Source organism: Ciconia boyciana, chromosome 1 (genome assembly GCF_034638445.1).
Source record: "Ciconia boyciana chromosome 1, ASM3463844v1, whole genome shotgun sequence".
Lineage (NCBI taxonomy): Eukaryota > Metazoa > Chordata > Aves > Ciconiiformes > Ciconiidae > Ciconia > Ciconia boyciana.
Window position 1 is genome coordinate 82,254,076 of NC_132934.1, and position 22,879 is coordinate 82,276,954.

At 35.0% G+C, this 22,879-nt stretch overlaps 1 protein-coding gene across 40 annotated transcripts in view; it reads left to right on the plus strand.

Moving 5' to 3' along the window:
* CCDC91 (coiled-coil domain containing 91) overlaps window positions 1-22,263 on the plus strand; it is a 259,524-nt gene extending 237,261 nt beyond the window's left edge. For 22 of the 40 annotated variants that reach the window (XM_072877093.1, XM_072877149.1, XM_072877128.1 and 19 more), the window contains one exon: window positions 18,954-22,252. In XM_072877093.1, the coding sequence (XP_072733194.1) occupies window positions 18,954-19,106 (153 nt within the window). In that variant the 3' untranslated portion in view covers window positions 19,107-22,252. Of the gene's footprint in view, window positions 1-18,953 lie in introns of all 40 variants that reach the window. The other 18 variants (XM_072877313.1, XM_072877329.1, XM_072877278.1 and 15 more) reach the window with 5 other exon arrangements.
* The last annotated feature ends 616 nt before the right edge of the window (window positions 22,264-22,879 follow it).

Here is a 22,879-nt window from a genome sequence, read left to right on the forward strand (position 1 = left end):
AAACAAGCTATTACAAGTATTTTCAATTCTGATTTTGCATTTTTAGCTTTGTTTAGATTCAGGACCAAAGAATTAACTAATGTTAATTAACTTTTATTAGTAAAGTAAAATAATAGAAATGGAAAAAGGTAATGAAAGGACTTAAAACTGAAAAGAAGTGCTGGTATTTCTCCTGATACTAAACAAATGATAACTTACATAAAAATCACTCTCAAAATAATCTTTAGAGATGTTAAGTATAAATGCCCACTCATTCTTCGTTTGTAAATTAGATTTTCAGATTTGCTTACCTCCTATCTCAGTTCATACTCCCAGGGGAAGAGTGGGTCTTCCTTATCAGCACATTTTACTAATACTGGCGCAGGCCAGAGTTTATTAGGGAATCTTCTAAGGGCTAAGCTGTTTTTGGAAATAACATTCATCAGTTTAAAAAAAAAATATTTTGAGATAGTGATGATGGCAACATTTTTTGACAAGACATCTCAAACTTTTTCAGAGAGAGATAGTTTTGGAAGATATGGAGAAAGATGCCTCTATCTACAAGGTTCATCATTCTTTAATATTTTAAGAGAAGATTTTGTGATGAAAACTAATATCTTGCATTCAGTTATTAAACGTAAAGACTGCAAGAGAATGCTTGAAGTTCAGGATAAACATTCACGTTAATTAGATTTATGCACTGTTTAGGAGAGGCAGCAAATTCCTTTGGGTTGTTCATTGTCTGAGGAACTGCCTGTAATTCACTCCTAACGGCTGGCCATATGAGAAGATATGTGTACTTCTACATAGTTGCTCTGTTATTCATCCATCAAAATTATCACAGAAAATGGTCAATGAAGTTTTTCTTAAACAAATCAGACTAAAAGTTCTCCCTTTACATATTTTAGCGCTGCAGTTGAAATAATATTTTAGTTCTTTACAATATTGGCAAAAATGCCTTAGCATATAGGTCATACAGTCTTCATAAGGACCTTGTAGTTTATAACCCTTTTTATATTAAGAATTAGATCAAATTAATAGGGAAAATCAGCACAGTAGAAGAGAAATAAGATGTCTGTCTGTGAAACTGGCTGTGATTGTACAAAGTCATTTGAAAACAATATTTTTACCAGAAAACACCTCCAAACATCACTTTAAAAGAAAATAACAATAGCTTATTTGGCCCTGTTATCAGACTGATAAAAGTCTGTGGTTTTTTTCTCACTATTGCTGTTAATGATTTTTAATCTTCTACTTTCGAAGGTGACGTTATCTCTGTAGGAAAATCTATATATGTAACTGGTGTTTCTGCCACTGAGGAAGTCACAAGGCTGGAACCATTTTTGCCTTACCCATACATCAGTCTTCAAGCTTATTATTGTAATTGTGGCACATTGCAATTAAAGCAATTTTTATAGCATTTTGGCTTTCTGTCCAACTAAGAGTTGACATAGAGTTCAGCTATTGCTTATCTATATTTTGACTTTCCTGAAATTATTAAATAGGTTGCCTTCTAGACATTTATTATATAGGTAACATCTTTCTGCTTTATTTAGCTGAGAATTCCTTGACCTTCTCTCATTGACTGCACCTTTGCTTTCCTCTCTGTGCCTCTATACATGCATAACATATCTGCTTTTGTGATACATCTATTGGCAGTAACCATTGTAACTCAGCAAAATCTCCTCTTGCAACTTGAATCCTAATATAGCTTTAAATCCATGATAATTACACTGTAAGAGCTCAGCTTCTTGGGGTGATAATCATATTTAGATTATAATTTATTTCTTTTACTTTATTTATAGTGCCTAAACTTCTCAACTGTGCTCATCCAGTCTTTTTTTTTTTTTTTTTACTCTTAAGTAAAATTGCAAAATTATTCACTATTTCTAATAAAGTATATATTTATACAACTGACTGGCATGATGATGAGTGGAAGTAAGAGAAGAAACCCTTTACTTGCCTGTCAGAAATGTACTGCATGTGAATGTGAAATGATGCACTTTGAAAGACTTCTAAAATACTTACTAATGTCTTGGATTAACAGAAAATAACTGTTACCATAAACTACTAAAATAACTTCAGTAACTAGACTATACACATATAATCTGCAGGTTTTTAAAATATATAGTTGACTTTATGGTTCCAAGAAGAGTGCTGATGTGGTTCATGTTGAGTACTCATGTGCTTGCATGGTTAAAAAGTGTTTGCTGCCAGCCCTTTTTGGCTACAGCTTAGAACAGTATTAAGGATCCAGCACTCTGCCTTCGTTCCAATTATTTACTTCAGGAAAGACATGACACGCACACAGCATCTGCTTATCCATTGCTTTCAGACCGAAATCTAGGAAGTCTGCAAATAAAAGTAGAGGGTTTCTACACAGTGATGTAGGCTAGGCCATGAATTGGCACCTACTTGGTCACACTTTGTCATTCATATTGCAGAGCTGATTTTAATGATTACTTTTCAAAATAAAGACCAAAAAAAAGCTTGGAATTCACTCGGTATATTAGGTAGAAGTCTAGAGTATATCATAATCTCATATTCTTCAAGTGACCACTGTGCATTAGCAGTGGAACATTTCCTAATGTGTCCTGTTAGAAGTCCTGGCACACCCTTTCCTCTGTCTCCTTGGTAAATTGGTATGTTCGCATTCTTCAAATTTTCCATTTCTCCAGTGGAAGGCAAGCTATCTTTAATCACTGCTTTGAGTCAGATTAATTTGCAACCCAGATTCCCATCTGGGAGAAGTGTATTAGAGCAGTGGCTATATAAGATGCTCCATACATCCCACATAGATCCAAACTGCAATTTTTCCCATATAGGGGATAGTATCTATGTGCTGTGTGGCATTACAGAAGCTGAGGGTAGCATAGGTAGGGATGACCATTCCCTTCTTGGGCAAGAGATCCCAATTCCTTATCTGGGACAGAGGATATATCGTACATTTTGTCTGGTACTCTCAATCCATCTACATTGTGAGATTACAGAAGGCTACTGCTAGAATCTCAGAAGAGAGAGAGGAAAAAAAACTAATAGCTGGAGCAGCACACTGTCACCTTGAATGCAGTGTGTTTAGGAAAAGAAGGTGGAAATAAGAGAGGGGACTTAAACAGATGCTGGTATGAAATGTTTCAGTAGTAGAGTTATGATATTAGTATATCTTATCACTGTGAATAGGAAAGACCCTTCTTGAAAAACTTGTGTTACAGATTGGTGACTTTAATTTATTGATCCATTTGTGTTAAGTCACTTGCAAAATCATGCATCAGAAACCAGAGGATTTACTTTTGAACTCCTGTAGGTAAAACTTACGCCCTTCAGTGTTAGCCAGTTATCAGAATTTTGATATGTGTTATTGTTTTGCAAGTGTTGATTTCAAGTGTCAAGCACAGCTTTCTTCTGAAGGTTTATTATTTGAAGGCAAGTGCAAGTGGGAGAGGTTAGGAAAATCAGTTTCTTTTAAGTTATTAATCCCAAATGAGTGATTTTTTTTTTTAAAATACTTGCTATATTTTAATATGACTTAGAACAAAATAGGGTGTCATTACCATTCTTGTTCCTGAATGTTTGGCTTGGCATTTGATGCAAGGCCTCAATTGCAGGCTGAAGTGCCAGCAGCCAAAGCTGAAAACAAGACTGCGGTGGGCAAACTCAAGATTTAATTTCAGAAAGAGTGTTTATATTTTCCCTAGGGCCACATTAATGAGAGTCCAAACCCTAAATGTTACCACCAACACATTTTAACAGACCAGTTTCCCAGTTTTTAAAGTGTGGTGTCACCTTGAGTATTTTTCTTTTAACTTTTTCCCCTTCTTCTGACTTTAAAAGAAAAGCAATAAATCTGTATCATTTTTGGCTGAATTCAGTGTCATGTTTGGGGAACACAAAGTTCTGTGTAATGCAACGAAGTCTCATTTAAAAACATTTAATCCTATCTTCTATTTCTGTATCAACTATTTTAATAATTCAGCTTTAAGTTACCAATGCAAAACTTCATGTTACTACAAAACACCCCACCATCTGGTATGTACATATGTGTTACAGGCGTCCACATATTGATTTCCTGAATCAGCCTGATGTCAGAACATCTATGCCATGCCTAGGATGAACTTGTGACCAACAGGTCAGTGCCAAGAGAGACAGTAGTGATGGGGTCACTGAGAGTTCCTTAGCTCAGTTTCCTGCTCCTTTAGCTGGGCCTGTTTTGTGGCTTTAATAGGATTAAAGAAACATTTACACTGAGGCTTTAGGAGCATTTTCACAGTGCTCCTTTATTACCCAACTCAAAGAGCAGTATAAATCTAAAGGATTAAATAAGGGATTTATGTAAAGTTGTAGTGTAAGATGAGTTGGTGCACCTGGCTCTCCTTTTTCTCCTCTGTGAATAAGGCATACTGAAGCAGTGTACTGTATGTGATACAGAAGTGAGCTTGACATTTTTTTCCTGAACTTTTAAATCTCTCTAAGCTTTGAAATTATTGTTTCTAAATATTTAAATGAAATGGTAGTTTCTGGTGTAGAATATAGTATTTCAATCTATAGACCCTATTAGACATTTTTCTTTAGAGGGTCATGTGGCATTTTTCTGCCACTTCTCAATACTGAAACATTATGCATTGAAGAGAATTTTTAATTTCCTCAAAATTATAGTACATTGTCTTTAAAAATGGAAAGGGGGAAAAATACAATTCTCTGCCACTTACTTAGGTTCATTAAAATCCAAAGGAAATTGTTAATTAACCAAAATTATAATTTTCAAACTCTTTGAGTAATCATTTATGCTGATGAAAGCAATTTAGTTGAAACTATATGCATAACCTATTGTATTTTTTTTGCAATTACTTTAAAGTTGCCAGAGCTTAAAATTCTTTACTTAAGTTAAAACTGTTTCATATATCCTTTTGTGCCTCACTGCGTGAATCTACAAAGACCAAGATTATGCCTGTACTCTTTAGTCAGGTGAGATTCCAGTTGAAACTGAAATCAAGTGGTTTTATTGCTGAGAAAATATTGTGCTATCAAAGCCAAAAGGGGAAAAAATAACAGGATTAATTATAATGTTCAACAGTGAGATGACTGGTTACTACACTATTTCAAAACTACTCTTGTGATTTAGATGTATTATGCATCATTGTAATCCAATGTGCATCATTATAATTACTGTAAGAGGTATATCAACTTTGGATTTGGTCTGCAATCATATAATCGTTCAACTTGCTCTGTGGATATAGACTGCTCACATTAATAAAGATTTGCAGTGTACACTGTACTGATGTCACCCAGATGTATCCATCAGTGGATCGTGGTGGTGTTTTTCACATCACTAGGTGATTAAGCAACACTTGAGGGCCAGGGAAATGCAACATCTGTCATCCAGGGTCCCTCTATTCTGCAAGTATTTGATGAGGAAACAGAAGAGACTTCCATATTTCTTTCTGTTGTCCATTAGGAAGGCTGTGTGTCACAGGAGGAAGTGATGCATCCTTACACACCTCCTGTCCTCTGTAACTGAGAGTCTCCTGTATTACGTCTGATTCATCCTTCAGTGTTATAACTGAACAGTATTTTATTCTGTACTTCTGAAAATCTGAGGATTATAACCATATCATTTGTTTTGAGATTGGTTGTTTTGCATTCTGTACAACTTTCTCCAAATCTGTTTTGAGATTAAGTAGAGAAAAAATTAAAAGTTCTTAATTAGGTGTGGAATTACGCATTTTTAATGCAACTTCTGACTCTTGTCCATAGGCCTTTTCATGAGAGCTTTAGATTGACTAAGAGAAGCAAATTAAAAAAAAAAAAAAAAAAGGATCCTAGTGTACGAATGAACATGAATACCCTTATTTTACCATCCTAGTGAGAAAGTTAGACAGGTCATCTGAATTTTGGAGGTTAGACATCTGATATTCTATTAGACTGAATAAGTGAATGTTTTAGGAGGAGGACTAGGTGAAGATTTTGTCATTCCTATTAAAATAAAAATTGTTTGCTGTCTTTTTCTTTCAAACTCATCTATATGCTTGTAACCAAATTTGTATTCCAATGGTTTGTATTTCACTGACATTTCTTAATTCAGAGTTTTTGAATATATATAATTAGGTATTTTGGTAATACAGCAGCAGTTATAAATTTTCTTTTTTAAGTTAGTGTAATCCACATTACTTTGTACTTGATGCAAAGTTTAATCAGTTCAATATGATCAACCTGAATTAATTAAAGCTAAGCAAACAATCTGCAATTTTATTCTCTTACTCATAGGCCAACTTCTTGGTTTTTTATAAGTCCCTGTTGTACTATTCTCTTGGCACCAAGGGGATCCTAAAGAGTCTTAGAAGTTTAATGATGGACATGCTCAGCAAAGGCATTTTGATATGTACCTGCAAGGCTGTCACATTGCAAGAGAGGAGAGGCAATTGTTCCACTCTGACATTATTGTGAGTTCTCAGTGCAAACATCAGAAGATGGGTCAAGTCTCTTCCATCCCTAGATTTCTGTGATACCATTTTAATTACATAAGAATTGAGCCCCAATCTGACAAGGACAGAATACAGAAGGCCCTTTTTTCCATTGTTTCCATGACATGCAAGGACACTCTTGTGGTCTCCGGATTTGTGTTGTGAAGATCCAGAACTCACACATATCTTAATTAATTAATTTTTTTTTTTAAAAAAAGTGGTCTGTAGAATTTCTCTGTCCACGTACCAGGATAGGCTAAGCCTAGAGTAATGGTAGGGCCACCACAAAGTCCCATTACCTAACAGATTCTCTTGGCTGTACAGTTTTGAGAGGGAATTAATTTTTACTTTTGTTCACTGCACAAATAAAATGAGTAGATAACTTTGTGCATAAGGATGGTTTATTCTGTTCCTAAATGTGTTTTGCTACAGATGAGGAGTATTCAGAGTTTAGTGTTTGTTTGGGTTTTTTTGTACTGCTTCTCATTTACACCCAAGTCCTTTTATGTGGAGATACTTTAACCTCAGTAGTTTTATCTGCTTACTATTTTGGTTGGGTTTTTAGCTAGGGAATTGTTGGAAACATTTCAGAACTGGTTATATGCAGAAATTTTCAAGCTATTTGTATCCCAAATCTTGCAGCTTCTTTCCTCTGTTTTTCAGATATGTCTTTTTCTTTTACCGTTTTTACCCTTCTGCTGAACTTTGATTTAAAAAAGTAAATGGGAAAGTTGGCCTTACCATATGTGTTTTGATGAATCTTGCCTATGATTATTTCCTGCAATTGGATTCCTGCAGCAAAGCCAGTGGGATCAAAATTTGAGACTTAATCAAGTTCTCTATGAAGTTAGAGAAACATGTAAAGAAGTAAATTTTCTTATCTACAGCAATAGTAAGATTAGATAGATGAAGCAACATGATGTGGTTTCCTGTTTACTTTTTGTATTCATGTCAGTGTGAATAATAAAAAGACTAAGCAGTCTTTACCTATGTGTTAGAAATTTAGCAAGATGCTTCAGTGACTTAAATATATATATAGTTAATACGTATATATGTTATTTTTCTGCTTTGGCTGCAGGCTACTGACTTATTTGGTCAAGGGTATTTTTCCCTCCCTTCCCCTCCCCCTCCCTGCCCTGCTTAGCAGGGTTTCCTGTCTTTTTTTTAATAATGTAAAATAAGGTATTGCCAAGGTAAAATCTACCACTCTATTTGCAGTTGTATGTCCTTGATGTTGTTATATCGCTCCAAAGCCTTAATACAAATTCTGCATCTGGAAAAGAAGCAGAATAGCTAGTCTAGTAACCAAAGGAGAAGCTGCTTTGAGGAAAATACTGTGCTGGTGCTGTTGAGAAGTCTCCACTGGCTGGCAGTTGCAGAAGTAATTTGGAATTGTGTAGAGCATAAAGCCTGCAGATTATTATGTTTTGCTGGTGATTTTTTCCTCCTCCTTTAGAATCTTCTGCTTGTGGTGTTGTAAGTGATGACCTGCTGAGAGCCATGGGTACTCAATCTTTGTGTGTTTTGAAACAAGGAGGTCTTGTCTTTGATGACATTGTTGCAGCTGCAGCTTTATGAAGTGCTTCTCCAGCAGCTGTCCTGAATTTTACTGCAATAGTTTGGCTTCAAATTCCAAACTGAGGTTTCCAGTAAAACATGTCTGTCAGTAAAAAGCATTAACAAAAGCTGCAATACTCTCAATACTGAAGAAGTCCAGTAGTAAGCATGGTCTCAAAAATGCCTGTCTGAATAGTAGAAAATTAATTTTCTGTTCCCTGAACCATAATGCTTAATTACTTATTTTAATGCATATATATACTTATCACTGACAACGCTAAATTTATCACAGATTCACTGTGGGCTGATTTTCCTTGTTGAATTTCTTCATGTGAATCCATCAACTTTAATCTACAGTGGTAATTTTAGAAAGATATCTATATTTCGTGTGATATTACCTTTGCCTATGCCTTCAAGTATATACTGTTTCATCCTGTCACATCTTATAATTAAAATTTCATTAAAATGAAAACTCAAAACCTGACTGTTAAATCAAGTGTTCCTCAAAACTAAGAGGTAGAATTTTTCTCATGCTACTTCAGTATGTACTAAACTCCAGTGTGTTGTTAGAGAACACTTTGTTTTAGAGATAGCTAGTGGCATAGAGTATCACAATTTCACAGGAACCTTCAGATAATCATGATGTAACTCCAGTCTCCTTGATATCTAAGTAGAATAACTATAGTCTGACCCCTTATGTTATCTGTAGTTTCAGCTTTGTATATAACATGGTTTTTCATCTCCCAGTCTAAAACAGTGGTTCTCTGTGATGTGCGTTATTAACCACCTGTTATATTTTTTCTTAGAGGCATGGAAATTATGAATCCTAGTGAATCTCCTGTTAATGAAGAATCACATTAGATATAGCTATTTAGAAAGCACTCATGGCAATGGAATAGCAGTTATACAACTGTGGAAAGATTTACCCTATGGTTGCCCAGTCATGCACTAATAATTAGGGTAGTTTTTTCAGTTTGTATCCACTGCAAACACTTGTGATGCAATGATTATTTCTATTTTACATGCTTATTCCCTGATAGTGAAAAATGCATTCTTACAGTAATAAAAAATACTGTTCTTATTAATGCCTTTATTTGCTGTTTGCTTTTCAGTTAGGCTTAATTAATCCAGTTCTGTAGATATCATCTTAATACTGCAAGGCAATTCTATGAGCATGACTCACCATGAGCCCATCAGATAACATTTTTTTATTTGGTTTGACAACAATAGCAATTTATATATGTAGGGAAATTGCTGTTGTTAACCAAACATGCTTACCCTGGTTTAATTTGGAACGTGTATGCATACTGACAAATGAAGCAGATCTTTGGTACCAGATCTAGCACCCAACCTTGCACTCAGGGCTTTTCAGGAAGCATAGTCTGATAGTCTTCAGGCACTTTCCTGGAGAGATGGTAATTTGCAGTTATGAAGCTCCACAGAAGTCCTGTGTCATCTCTGCCACATCATATGTAGCCATATTAAAACAGCATGTGATGGTGCCTAAGACTGACTTGGGTACTTAAAACAGTTAAAGATAAAAAAAACTATTAAGGACTTCTACCCTCTATGAGGACTCAGGATCTGACAAGGCTGGACAGAAAGCAGTCTGAGTCGCTTACAAATCCTTTATTTAGGTGCTGTTATATAACTCTAGTTCCTTCTTCAGTATCAGAGGAGGCAATCTGATGAATTTGGCCCTTAGTTACATTGTAATTAGTCTTCTGCTTTGTGCCTGCCTTGTGGGGACTGTAATCTAGTGTGTATCAGAAGCTATACAAACAGTTGCCAGAACCAAATGCTAACCATTTATCATTCAGAGATTTTGCAGACGTTGCTGAGTTCCATGCTGGGTAGAATCAGATCTTGCTCAGGAGGACATACAGCATAGATTCACTTGCATGGCTCCATTTGTAAAACAATCATAATAGCATTCACAGAAGTATAATGAGATTTAAGATGCTGAATGTCAACAGGGATAACATAAAAGTGTTTTGAATAAATAGGGGATGATTGGAATCTCTGTGATTTATGTCCATCTCAAATAATTTCTAGCCTTTTTTTTTTTTTTTCATTCTCACAACCAGTAGAAAATATCGTGCCCAGAGGAAAATATGAATTGGTCCTGTGTGGCATAACACATGGGAAGTTGGGTTTATTTGAAACCAGCCGAGTCTAACCCAGTGTTACTCAGCCTGTAGTCTATAAAACATTAGAAGCAGTCTGCAAAATAATTCCCTGTTCTACTTTTTTATTAATTCAAATATATGCATTTTTCATTTAATGTACAGGTACCAAATTTAATTGGTTTGTTATTTATTTTAGTAGTGGAACTGATCTTTGCTTTCCTAGTTTTTACATAGTCTATTTAATACTCTTCAATCATTGAACAAGAGAAGGACACAAGGTGGTGATATAGGTATTTATTTTTTTTATTTAGAAAGAGAAGCAGGATCTATTGACACTAAAGACACTAGTGTGTGTTTTAGTAGAGGTTTTCTTATAAGAGGGAAGCAGAAATGGCAGAGTGCGCTTTTTTTCAATGCCTATAAATAGAAGTGAATTTTAACTTCACAATTCCCTGTAGCTTCCATGTCAGCATTATAAAATACTATGATCTTGGAAAGAACAGTCAAAGGCTGTGCATATTGATAGATGCACAGTGGAATGTCACTCTTCAACAGTGAGGAGGAAGGGAAAGATCAGTATTTAAAAAATCTGACTTCCTTCTTATATTTAATGAGCGTTTTCCATGCATCTGATATTAAGCCATAAGGAAGACACTTGTTTTCTACATGTTCAACAAGTTTTTGCAAAAGCTTTTGTTTTTGAAACCTTTAAAAATCAATGAGATTTCTGTCCACATAATATACATGGGTGACTTTAATAGTGGGAGAGGCCCTACTGTGGTCAAAGTTTTGCCTGCATCCAAAAGTTTGCAGCTTCAGGGCCTCAATTTATAAGATTATGCAAGTGCATTTCATTGTATAAGATGTTCAGATGCTTAAGTACTGTTTGCATATATTTCTGTATGTTTGTCTTAAGTATGTAGAATCTGATTGCTAGACCAATCAGCAATTATAGTAGCAATTATGGTAACTCTACATAATTACTGTATGGCAGTAGTCTATAAATAACTTGGTCGAGGAATCCTGTGTTCCTAATCTGTTAAGTAGGTAGGTCACCCCAGAGGTTGCTCATGTGTTTCTACACAAAAATATTTCCATTATTATTTTTGTGCGTTTAGATAATGCCCATTTTTCACCTTCTACAGTAGTCTGAGCAGGTGCTGCAACCTTTTTTTAGTTCCTTTATGCACTCAATCTAGTTTCCTTGATTGAAAGCAAATTTCCTTCTCTTATTTATATGAAGGAAAGTTAGTATTTTCTTACATTCCTGTGTCCAGCTGGGAGACACTGGAGATTCTGAGAGGGTTGACAGGTTGTTTTCCCACCACCTTTAGCAGACTAGGCAAATCTGTTTTAAAGATGTGTCCAACATATGGTATTATTTTAATGGTTTTACTGATCAAGTTCAGAGCATAAAATCCTTAAGGTTTAGAAGTTGCAGCATTATTTATTTAAGGAGAAAGAAAGATTTTCACATGGCAATATAATTTATTAAACATCACTCTTTCCTAGAGGTTCATTCTTGAACACTGATGGCTTTCTAATGTGTAGCAGATACTGTATAAATTACAGCCATGAAGAACCTTGTTTTTATATACTTAGTAAGTGTTATCAATAGTAGAAATTCACAGGTGGACGGACAAAAATGTCCTGTTCTGGGATTAACTCTAAAATAAGCTCTGCTACACATATGTACCATATGGATCTGTTTTCCTTCTCATCCATTATAGAAATGAGAGGAAGTAATTCATTGTTTCCTCATCCAACTCTCAGATTTGCAGGTTCCTCAAGGTAATAATTTTTTTATATGGTCTATTTAATGTGCTAGGGAATTTTTTTAAGCCTTCTGTTGAATCTGTGGGGAGAAGTTCATGTTAGTCCACTAGGAAAGCTTTCTGAGCCCATAGTTTTACTAGAAAATATAATCACGTAGCTGAACTTCTGCAGCTACAGAATTTTTCAGAATCATGTCAGGCTCATTCAGTAGTGTGGGTTAGTTTTGAGGGAAAAAAAAAAAAAACAACAAAACTTATACATCATAAAAATTGTACCAAACAAACCCCTCATCTTTGACTTTTCCTCAAAGAGGGACATCTACCAATCAAAATATGAGAAGACATTTATGAGTCTGTAATTACACTGTAATGTTCTGCTGAACACTGGGTTTGTTAGCCAATATCCAGTAGAGTATATGCAAAGAATCCTAACGCTAAGTTGCTATAGTCCATTTCAATGGATTATTGCACACCATGTATGGGGGCAGGAGGAGTCTGCAAAAGCTAAGGCTTTAATCATACAAGAAACCCCATAATTTTTCAGAAATAATTTTTCTCTAAAAATGTTTAGAAAGTGGCTACAGATTTAAAATGCAGTCATGTATCCACTTAGCACTGAAGTTCAGACCATTGTTCAGAAAGACCATAACTGTATTTTATAATGCAGACTGATGCTAAAATGATTTAAAGAAAATATTACATATTATGTACAGATGTACATACAATTAGGCCAAACAAATACCTAAATGTGAATTCAGTTGCAACATCAATGGTTGACACTAAGCAAGCAGTTGCATTACGTCTGCATTAACTGCTTCATGAGCAACTCAGTATATTTTTAACATCATATTGGCTATGTGGAATGAGTCCCTGCACAGAGGAAAGAGTGCCACTGACAGAATTTTTTAGGAAATTATTTATATGCATGAACAAATCAAGAGTCATAATAAGTTCTTCCTTATATTTAACTAAAGTATATTCTTGATTCCACTGATTTCAAAGGGACTTGAATTTTTTCCTCTAGTCCTTAACTATTAGGTACATAAATATTTAGAAAAGCAGTCTTTCATCATCAATGCTTTTGACTAGTATTCTGTTCTCCATGGACACATCCATCTAAGTGTTGATCAAACAATGCTAAGTTAGAACTATAGAATAAAATGAAAAATTATTCCAGAGTCTTTTCATGGAAGAATGTAAGTTCACTTTATGTTAGTTTAGTCTTATATTAGTTTTCTGCAAAGATGAGGACATTTAATGAAATTATCAAAAAATCATAATCTGAAGTATGTTTATCATCATTCTTTAATTTACATTTACTGATTTTTTTAAAAAAGTTCTTTAGTTAGTAAATTCTTATAATACAAAACCATATAGAAAAATAAGAAATAGAAATCAGTTATAGTTAGTTTGCAAACAGTGAATAGACAAAGCTTTGGTATATTTATCAATAATGAAAATACGTAGAAAAATGAAAACTAAATAAAAGAAGTTAAACTTTGACAAATATTACAACAAAATCTCAAGTGCTTTTACCTACAATGTTAAAATGTCCCCTTTCTACTGAACATTACTTAGAAAGGGGATGGGAAATATGTAGGATTGCTCATACTACTACCTTTGCAAAAAATGTAAAGATGCAATGATGATGTCTATAAATAATTACTTGTGGCTAATCAATATTCAACTTCAAAGAATTACCTTGGCAATGAATCCCATTCAACAGCTAACAAGCAGCTACTTGTAAACACTAAATGAATGGAAAGCCTTTATATCAGCCTCACTAATCTAGACCTGCCAAACTCCATCTTCAGAACACATCCTCTTACACATCAATCTCTGTGTTTTCAATTCCCCAAAACATTCATTTTGCATTTGAAATTTCCTGTCTTTGCATGAACATGATTTTCATTGAGTGGCAAGGATACTTTTCAGGATTTGAAGTCTTCCCCCACCGAACCTCCCCTTTATGGACAAATATAAACATATATATCACTGTGCTAGAATGTTTTCTTGATGTACTTCTTTGCATGAGTTTCATAAGAAATCAGCAGGACTCAAAAGCTGATTTCTGATTTTACAGTCTTTAAGGGTAACTGCTCTGCTTCATTAAATTATAATGGCATGATTATTTTTTATTTATTTTACAGTGTACATATGTGTGATCAACTATGAAAAATACCAGTAATAAAAGTAAAATTAAAAACTTTTTACTGAACATCTTTGCTCTTTTTTAATCTCTGGTCATTGTATTTGTTGAATCTCATGCTAAAAAGAAGATTGTAACTTTTACTCGGGTTAGTATTACAGAGCCAGAATAGTGAGCTGAGCTGCATTTGAATACATTAATCATGAGATTATCATTTGAAGTACAGGTAAATTGTTCAGTACATATTTGTATAAATGTAGCTACCATTTTCTACAGCTACAAGTATATTTGGTATTGGAAAATGGTATTGAGTGAGAAATAGTTTTGAAAAATACACTTTTAAACATCTTAATGTTTATATGAAAGGGAAAATTGAAGAGCCATATGTAACATTCATTTTGCTTTCTTCACTTTTCTGGGTGAACTTCAGGCCACAGTGAGATTAACAACGAAACATATCTTTACTATGGTGAGATCAGAATTTCATCCTTAAGTCTTCAGTGCTAAACCTAAAATTATATTTTCCATAAGATATTTTATTAGTTACTAGTAATGGATAATATAATTCTGACATATAGTAGTTATTTATAGAGTTCTGACTGGGTTTCTCTTCTAGCAATTTGAAATGGTTAACAGGTTGGAGAATATTTGATAGAGGAAGCTAAGCACATATGCCATGAAAATGCATTTATTTGCAGGTAGATACTACAAGGGGAAGATAGGAAGGATGTGCATGCTCCGTTATTTGTGTAAGAAACTGTTTTCTACTTTAGGCATCAGTCATGTAGACCTTCATTCCATTTTACAGAAAATTTGAGCTGTATGATAAAAGCTAAGAAAATGTAGAGCTAAGAATAATTATTAACTTTGGTTTGAGCTGTGGGTTTATGAAGTGATAGAGGGGAAGATGGATTGACTTAAAGTAAAATAGAGCAGCCTGGGATGAAAGCAGTCACCTGGTGGCAGTATTCCGCACAGTTATGCGTGAGCCTTTCTTTTTACTTCCCAAGTCAAATTCTTGCATCCAGTGATAGGAGTTCTGCCGAGGCCTATGCCTCCCTTCAGGGCATGCCTTGCGTGGCTCAAAGGCACGTCATTCTGGGTGGTCTAGGGATATTACTGAGGTGGGACCCCACAGGGAGTCTCATCCAGTCATCTTTGGCCAGAAGGATGGTGGAATCACACTTAGACCTCAAAAGTAGACTGAAGGTTTAAACAGACGGGAAAAAACAGCAGTGAATGTGTTAGAATGTCCTGCAAGAATCAGCTCATTTTTGGAAAATGAATGTGTCTCAATGATTGTGGGAATTTCAGCAGTGGTGTAGACCCTATGTAGTTCAGGAACTGCTTTTCCAAACCTTGCATAGCCAGTTCCTCAGTAGGTTCTATACGAGTACATAGAGAGGCAACTTCTGGTTCTTAAAAAAAAAAAAAAAAAAAAAAAAAAAAAAAATCTGTACAGAGTTAGAAGGATACTGCTGAGTAACTTAAAATAATGAAGTTCAGGAACATTAAAACTTTGAGCTAATTAAAGGTGTGCCAGTAGGACACAATGTACAGAATTGGGCACTTTGAACTGGATAGATTACACATGGTGGAAGAGAAACATTGATTAGTAATAACAACAGCAATGGTGTGATGTAGAAAATTGCCTTCTCATGAGGTAGATCTGGACTAACACAGTGCATTTTTCAGTATCTATAGAATTAGAACAGTTGGGTTCGTTTGGTTGTGCGAATGTTCCATCCCTAATATGTTATTCATACTGATTACATTTGCATATGAGTCACATCCAGTTTGAATGTGCCAGATGTCCATTTATGTTTGTTTAAATAATGAGATCATTCCATGAAGTGAACAGGACCTAAAAATATAGAAGGAAGACTGCTTAGAAAAACAAGATTTAAAATGCCTTACTTACTTACATATTCTTACATCTCATGGTATATTATGCAAGCAGAAGCACAGCAGTGTTGAGGCGCTGTTCAAAAAAATGTGTCCATTGCTAACACTTCATTAAACAGTATACAAAGCTTCATTGGATTTGGTTCTATTTCCCAGTCAATTTCTCCATTAATGGGACTGTTCCCCTTCTAAATACATTCAAGTGTACCATTTTCAAAGCCAGCATCATTTTGCTGCTTCTCGTTTTGAGTTATGTGAAGATCCCAAGTCTTTTCAGAGTGTTTTGTCATTTACTGTTTTGGTTTTTGTCATTTTGTCATTTACTGTGTTTTGTCATTTACATAGAAGAATTTTTAAATGTACTGCTCAAGGCAAAGCTTATACATCAGCTGAGCAGACAAGGGGCAACTGAATTCTGAATTTTTATGTTACTGAATTTACATAAACTTTTAACAAGCGATAAACTTTTCTTATGCACAAAAAGAAACTACCAACTAACCACTTGAGTTCAACAAAGACTCCTCAAATGTGTACTTAATTAATTTGAGACTTTTAAAATCTTTCTCAAGCCTGAAAAAATTCTGTTTTGTTCGTATTGCAGCCAATCACTACACACATTAAACATTTACATTAGTACTTCGTGAAATAAATTTAACCGTATACAATTTGAGATTGCTGCCTTGGTAAAGACAATTAACAGCAGCATATCAGAATACACACCTGATGAGTTACTTTGATCTCTTTAAAGCAGAATCTGCAAGGGAAGGCTGCAAGAAAAGAAAATGGAGAGTTTAGCCAAAGCTTTGGGTCAAAGCTCAATAAAGAACTATCTAGGAGTATAGATGATATAATATGCAATAAAAGGAAACCATTGAAAATCAGTTTTATGCTGAGCTCCTCCAACTGATATATCTACCAGAAGCAACACAATTTGATGACATAATATGTTTAGAGAAAGAGGTTTCTCATATTCTTTCTTAAGACGTAACAGATGATTTTATGTGAATTGCACTATATCTGCCCATTCCCCAGAGAAATACGGGTCACAAGCACAAAAACATCTGCCAGCTTCCCTGTGCAAAATGTTCTTTATATTTTGGACCAGAGAAAATGAAGGAGGCAAGATACCTTTCAAATCAGAAGAAATGTAGCATCACAACAGTGTGCTTATGTTGTTCATTTGTTCCAGACTATCTTTTCTAGATACAGCTTCTTTAGAGCTTAGTTTGCTGTTTCTAAGTCTTTCACTTTCTTGTCAGTAGCAGCTGTTACTTAAATATATCAAGAGCAGACTTTTCTGAAATTTATTTGAACTAGATCTGCTTTAAAATCTGTTGTAAATCAGTGGGCTAGGTTCACATCAGGCTATGTATGGAGCACTAATGTTTGCTTTTGCTAAGAGATGCAAAAATTTGCACAACAGCTGGAAATTTGCAGATGTAGAAGTACAAGCAGACACATTACTTAAGGACAGTTTTATGATTGTGTGGCTTCTAGAAAATATATGTGTATTCTGCTTGTGACTAGATTTGACACATCCATCTCTATTGAAACAAAATGCCAAAATATTCAAACTACCAGAGCCTGGTTTTGCATGTTAGAGGAACTTAAAGAGCAGCAAAGCACAGGGTCATAAACATATTTCCCTTTGTGTATTCAGTCACAGCGCTGCAGCTGTACCCTGAGTGCATTTTCAAAGTGAAATGGGAAGGTATCACTAACTTTGCCTTGCATTCTGTATTAATATTTTTTTAAAAGTATACCTTTTATAAAACAAAATGTCTGTTACAAAACAAAATTCAAGTGATTGTTAGAGCAACTAACTGGACTGCTGAATGATGAGCACATATGTGTAGAGAGATACCATAGGATCAGAGTTTTTGATTAAAGCTGTGAGTACTAGATACATGAAGGACGATATATTTTTTGAAAGAATACAGCCATTTGCAGATGATTGCCACCAGTCTGCTAGACTCGTTGCTCTAGTCTGCTAGAGCCACGTGGCCTCACATTAGCGTTTTGCTGGTGTTACAGAGTTTGAGACATTGCTTATGGACTTGTGCACAACAGTTTGACAGAAGTGCGGAGCTGAACTTCTTCCAAATTCCATTACTTCCTTTCTCTTGAGTGGCATAACTTTTATGTCCTATTAGCCTTATACTACTACCTTTCAGTCTCATCCTATGTCATTGTTATATATTAGTATTTAGTTGAATTTGTGGCTGATTAAAGAATAGTCAAGTTGAAAACATCTCTCAATTGTGATATTATTTGTTTAACATTTGAACTTTAAAATTCAAATTAAAGGAATTCTGCAGTGCATTTTATTTATTAATGTTATGATATTGAGAAAATTAAAATACCTTTTGGTAAACCTTATTTTTATGTCATTTATATGATGTAACCTACCAAGTTCTTGTTATTGTGTTCTTATCCTTTTCGGTGGGGAAGAAAGGGCCATTGTCTTTACTGCGAGTAAGTATATAGTTCACATTGTTTGACAGTAGGGGACTCCAATAAAATGTTGGAATAACCAAAGCAGGCAGAAAATATTACCGCTTTTCCTCTGGGAACTATTTAAACATGCTGCCATTTAAATGAACAGTAGACTTTGAATTTTTGAATATGCAGTTGTATGTAGTGTTCATTTTAAAGCAGAAGCAGTATCTTTTATAAAAGCAACAGCTGCAATTTTAAAAGATGCTGTGGGGATTTATCTAGTGTGGCAGCTAGGCTGTTTAGCTTTTTCAAATTTATTGTGTAGAATTTGACAGCTGTTGGAAAGTTACTCTTAGCCTTATGTACATTTTATTTTGAAGAAACTCAAATACTTCATTAAAAAGTTGTTACTAAATTGCATGCATAGAAGTTACTTAAGTTCTTTTGTTGTCACATTTGGTTGTTGATTTTTTGTTGTTGAATATGGACTAATTTTTGCTGACAAACTGGCATTTATTTCCAGGTTTTCTTAAAGTTGATTTTTTTTTTTTTTTTTCAATAGCTTGATCAAGTTGTCCGTCAGAGAAATCTGTATAGTTTGGAACTTTTCCTCTCATGTGCACAGCAACACTTGAGCGTTTTATTAAAGGAAGAGCCAACCACTACAGTGGAAGACAGAGAGACTGACATTCTCAGTACTGCTGATACAGTGTGATTTGTGAAGCTGCAAATCTCAATCCAGCAAATGACGAATATATTCTAATCATTTGGGACTGTATCATTGATTCAAGACTGATCTGAAACTATGCTTGATACAAGTATTTGTGGATTATGTTCTTTTATTTATTTGTTTATTTTACTACTATTATCAGATCACAAATATGAGAGGGAAAAAATCCCTGGAAATAATTGTTTTTATTTATGATTCTTCTTTCATTATATTTTCTAGTAGCCTATGACTGAAGTTCTAGATAACTGCAGCAATGATTAAAGTGTTTCCCTGTTATGTCTGTTTTAAATTTGGCATCATGTGTTGATATAATTTATCAGTATTTTTGATATTTTAAAAAATGGAGAAAAACATTTAATTGAATATAGATGCAAATCCATCTCTATTTCCAAAGTATATGCCCAAGTGTTTATTGCCTCAGGTGATCCTGAGGAGCTTATTATTTCTTATTACTTTTGATGTATAACAGAAGAATCAGTACTGAAACATAAGAGTGTTGACAGGTATTTCTTCAGTCATTTATAAACAACTCCAGCTCTAGTAATAGAAAAGTTTAAAAACTAAACCATGCATCTTTATTTAGCGTAGTGCAAAACATTGCCATAACCGATGTATAGTATGTATTTTATTTCTGTTTTACAAAGCTAGTTTGGTTCCAAAAGTTGGTTTCTCATGAAAGTATGATTAATGTGACTGACCTCAGTTTCAGGAAGAAGATGTATGTAATTATATGGAGACTGATACTGCACTGCCTCAGTGGAATTTCTGACAAAATAAGGAGGGCAGCTTGCTGACCTCAGATGCCCTTTCTAAACCCATTGAAGGAAGTAGAAAAACTCCCCACTGACATTACTGGACTTTGGATCAAGTTGTAGGTCTTCCTGGTCTTGCTAACAGCAGCACGGAGGGGAATTTCTGTGCCTACACTCTATTGATTGTAGCTTTGGGGCCTTAGTTATAAAAGAGTTCTGAATGAAATAAAGGAAAATAAATGTTCATGCTTAGGAATGTAAATAAATTGAGAATGATATCTCTTATGGTGAGCATGTGATTCAATGGGGGACTTATGGACATTTTTTAGTGTGTTTCTTGTTATTCAGTGGTGGGGTTTTTTTTTTGTTTGGCTGGTTTTTTTGCATTAGCGGTCACTTTTCATAAATTGCTTTTTTATAGCAATAAGAAAGCACCAAACCGTTGCATATGTATTTGGCAGTATGAAATACGTATTGCAGAGAGCTTAGGTTTTTACTTAAATCTTTTTCTGTGCTTCATTTTTGTAATCAAAACCAAAGGTTTTGTCTTCTGTATGCAAAGGTTCACTGGAGAAGTAAATAATGCTGGTTTTCCGAGATGATTACCTCACCCTACAAATGGATGAAAATCCAGTCTTTTTTTTGATATTTCTTGATTGACTGATCTGTTTCCATTTCTTCTGGTAGACAAAAAAATACTTTAGTGTTAATGAGTGGCCTACTTACTTATCGCTCCTAAGCCAGTGGAGTTCTTGTCGTGGTCAGCTGCACCAAAGATGACACAGATCTCCACATGGGTTTTTTTGGAAAGTAGAGGCAGTGTAAAATGAAATTGATTGTCTAGTGCTGTCTCACAATCTATGTTTAATTGTGGAAATGTGGTATGAGCAGATTCCTAGATGAACTTCAACATTCTTGGTTTTACTTCTAGGCCTGTACACAGAATAGTATTCCTTTTCACTAAAGACCTCAAAGTGTTCCCCATCAGAGCAGAGCCCTAGCGGTATATCAGCATTCTCCTACTAAAGAGTTTTGTATTCTGACTTACAGCTATATCTAAAAGCACTTGTTGGGGAAGCTTATGGTTGGAGCTGGCAGCTTCACTGGCAGCTATGGTGTATCTTTCCCATTACAACATCATGTGTTGTTTAATCTCAGCTCTTGGGTGTTGTGATTGTCACAGAGAACTGTAGGTATTTTTTTCTTACCTTTGACAGTTTTAGTCCTTTAATCTTTCTCTCTACCCTGCAAGCAAAACTGCCGAATTAGACCACAGACATACAAGATCAGATTGGGAGCCTGGATTACATTCAAAACTCCAAGTCTCAGACAAGAAATGTAGTTATCCGGCAGAAAAAGACCTATCCAGTATGCAAGGTTTGGAGAATGCAAGAACCTCCATCTTCTCCACATTGTATCCAAAGCTTTAAAGCTTAATTTTATTTTTCATTATTTCTGCCTAACCATAGGAGAATACAGTTTGTGGAAATTTGGGAGGAGGGAGGACAGGGAGAAGTTTGCAAAACCCAGTCTAGCTCCTAGAAGGCGACATCACAATTTTTTATTTTTTTTTTATTCCTACATATAAGCTGAAGAATTATATATAAGAGAAAATAATATAGTCAAGGCCTACATGATAGAACTTTGTCTGCCTCTGAGGCATGGCTGCTAGTGTAACAATTTTGGCAAGGCTGATAGGTAATAGGAGGAACAAGAAGCCCTAGAACCGAAATGCAAGAACTAAAATGTTCAAGCTAGTGAGTCTGCAATCTGGAACATCACCAAAGCTCATATAATATACATGTTTTATATATATATATGATTGTATACTTTATATTAGAAATAAACCATAAATCTTGTTATGTAAAGACATGTTTTAAACAATTGATTGTGTGTATTAAAAGTTACATAAAGGACAGGGTAACTGTATATAATGGTATCTTTCATTGGTATCAGTCAGGCCCGTTCTACTTTAACACTTCTACTTGATGGTCTAGAACAGAGAAGATCAGAACAGTGGGATTTGTAACTAATAGTTTACTAAGTTAATACTGCATATTGTGATATCATACAGTCCTACACATTTGTGTTATATTTCTGTATGTTTCTGTTGGCTCCCTATCTGCTTCCATTACAGAATTCTAGATTAGCTCTGACACTTGTGTGTACAAGTCATTAACAAAGAAGAAATCATTTGCCACACACTTTTTGTACGCTGTCTATAGTTAAGATATGGAACTATTTGAATTTTTGCATTGCTCTAAGAATCTCATTGACAAATGACACTTGAATTCCTTGAAGCATTGAATTCCTTCACTCCATCATAAGAAGGCAGAACAAAGAAAAAGCAGCAGTCATTCCAGAGGTTGAGATTGCATTAGTGTTTTGAGATTTTTGTGCATCTTTACATTGGCGTCTGATCAAAAGTTGCTTCATGTCCTGCCAGCTCAGTAAATAGCAATATTAATTCCTGACTGTCTGAAATCCGTGTAGGCATGACCTTAAAGAGCCTAATTCCTGTTCACACTGAAACTCCCGTATAGCACTGTGGACCTTCTCTTCCACTGTGTATTTTTTATGCCCACATATTTGAGCTTGCAGATTTCTCCCCACCCCTTGGATGGAGGGAGGATGGAGGGATTTCATCTTGTTTCCTAGCAGGAAATAGCCACTGATAAAAATTGTTCATCAAGGGGACAGATATAATTTATGCTTACTTTCAGATCATGTGTAGTGTCAGTGCAGTTATCAAATGGACTTAGTGCAAATGTAAAATGAGCTAGCAAATGTAAAATTGGGCATACCTAATCTAGCTTACAGCTAGTTAGCTTTCTTGATGCCAGATGGGTAGGTGTTAAAGCATAGAGCACAGCATGATCTAGCTAGCCATTTACATCTTCCTGCTTCTCCAGCTGCATTGCAGCCTACACTGAGCTACCTGAAATACTTCGTTTGCTTCAACTAGTTTAGGTACTGTAAACTCCATTGCAGGAGTAACTAACCTGT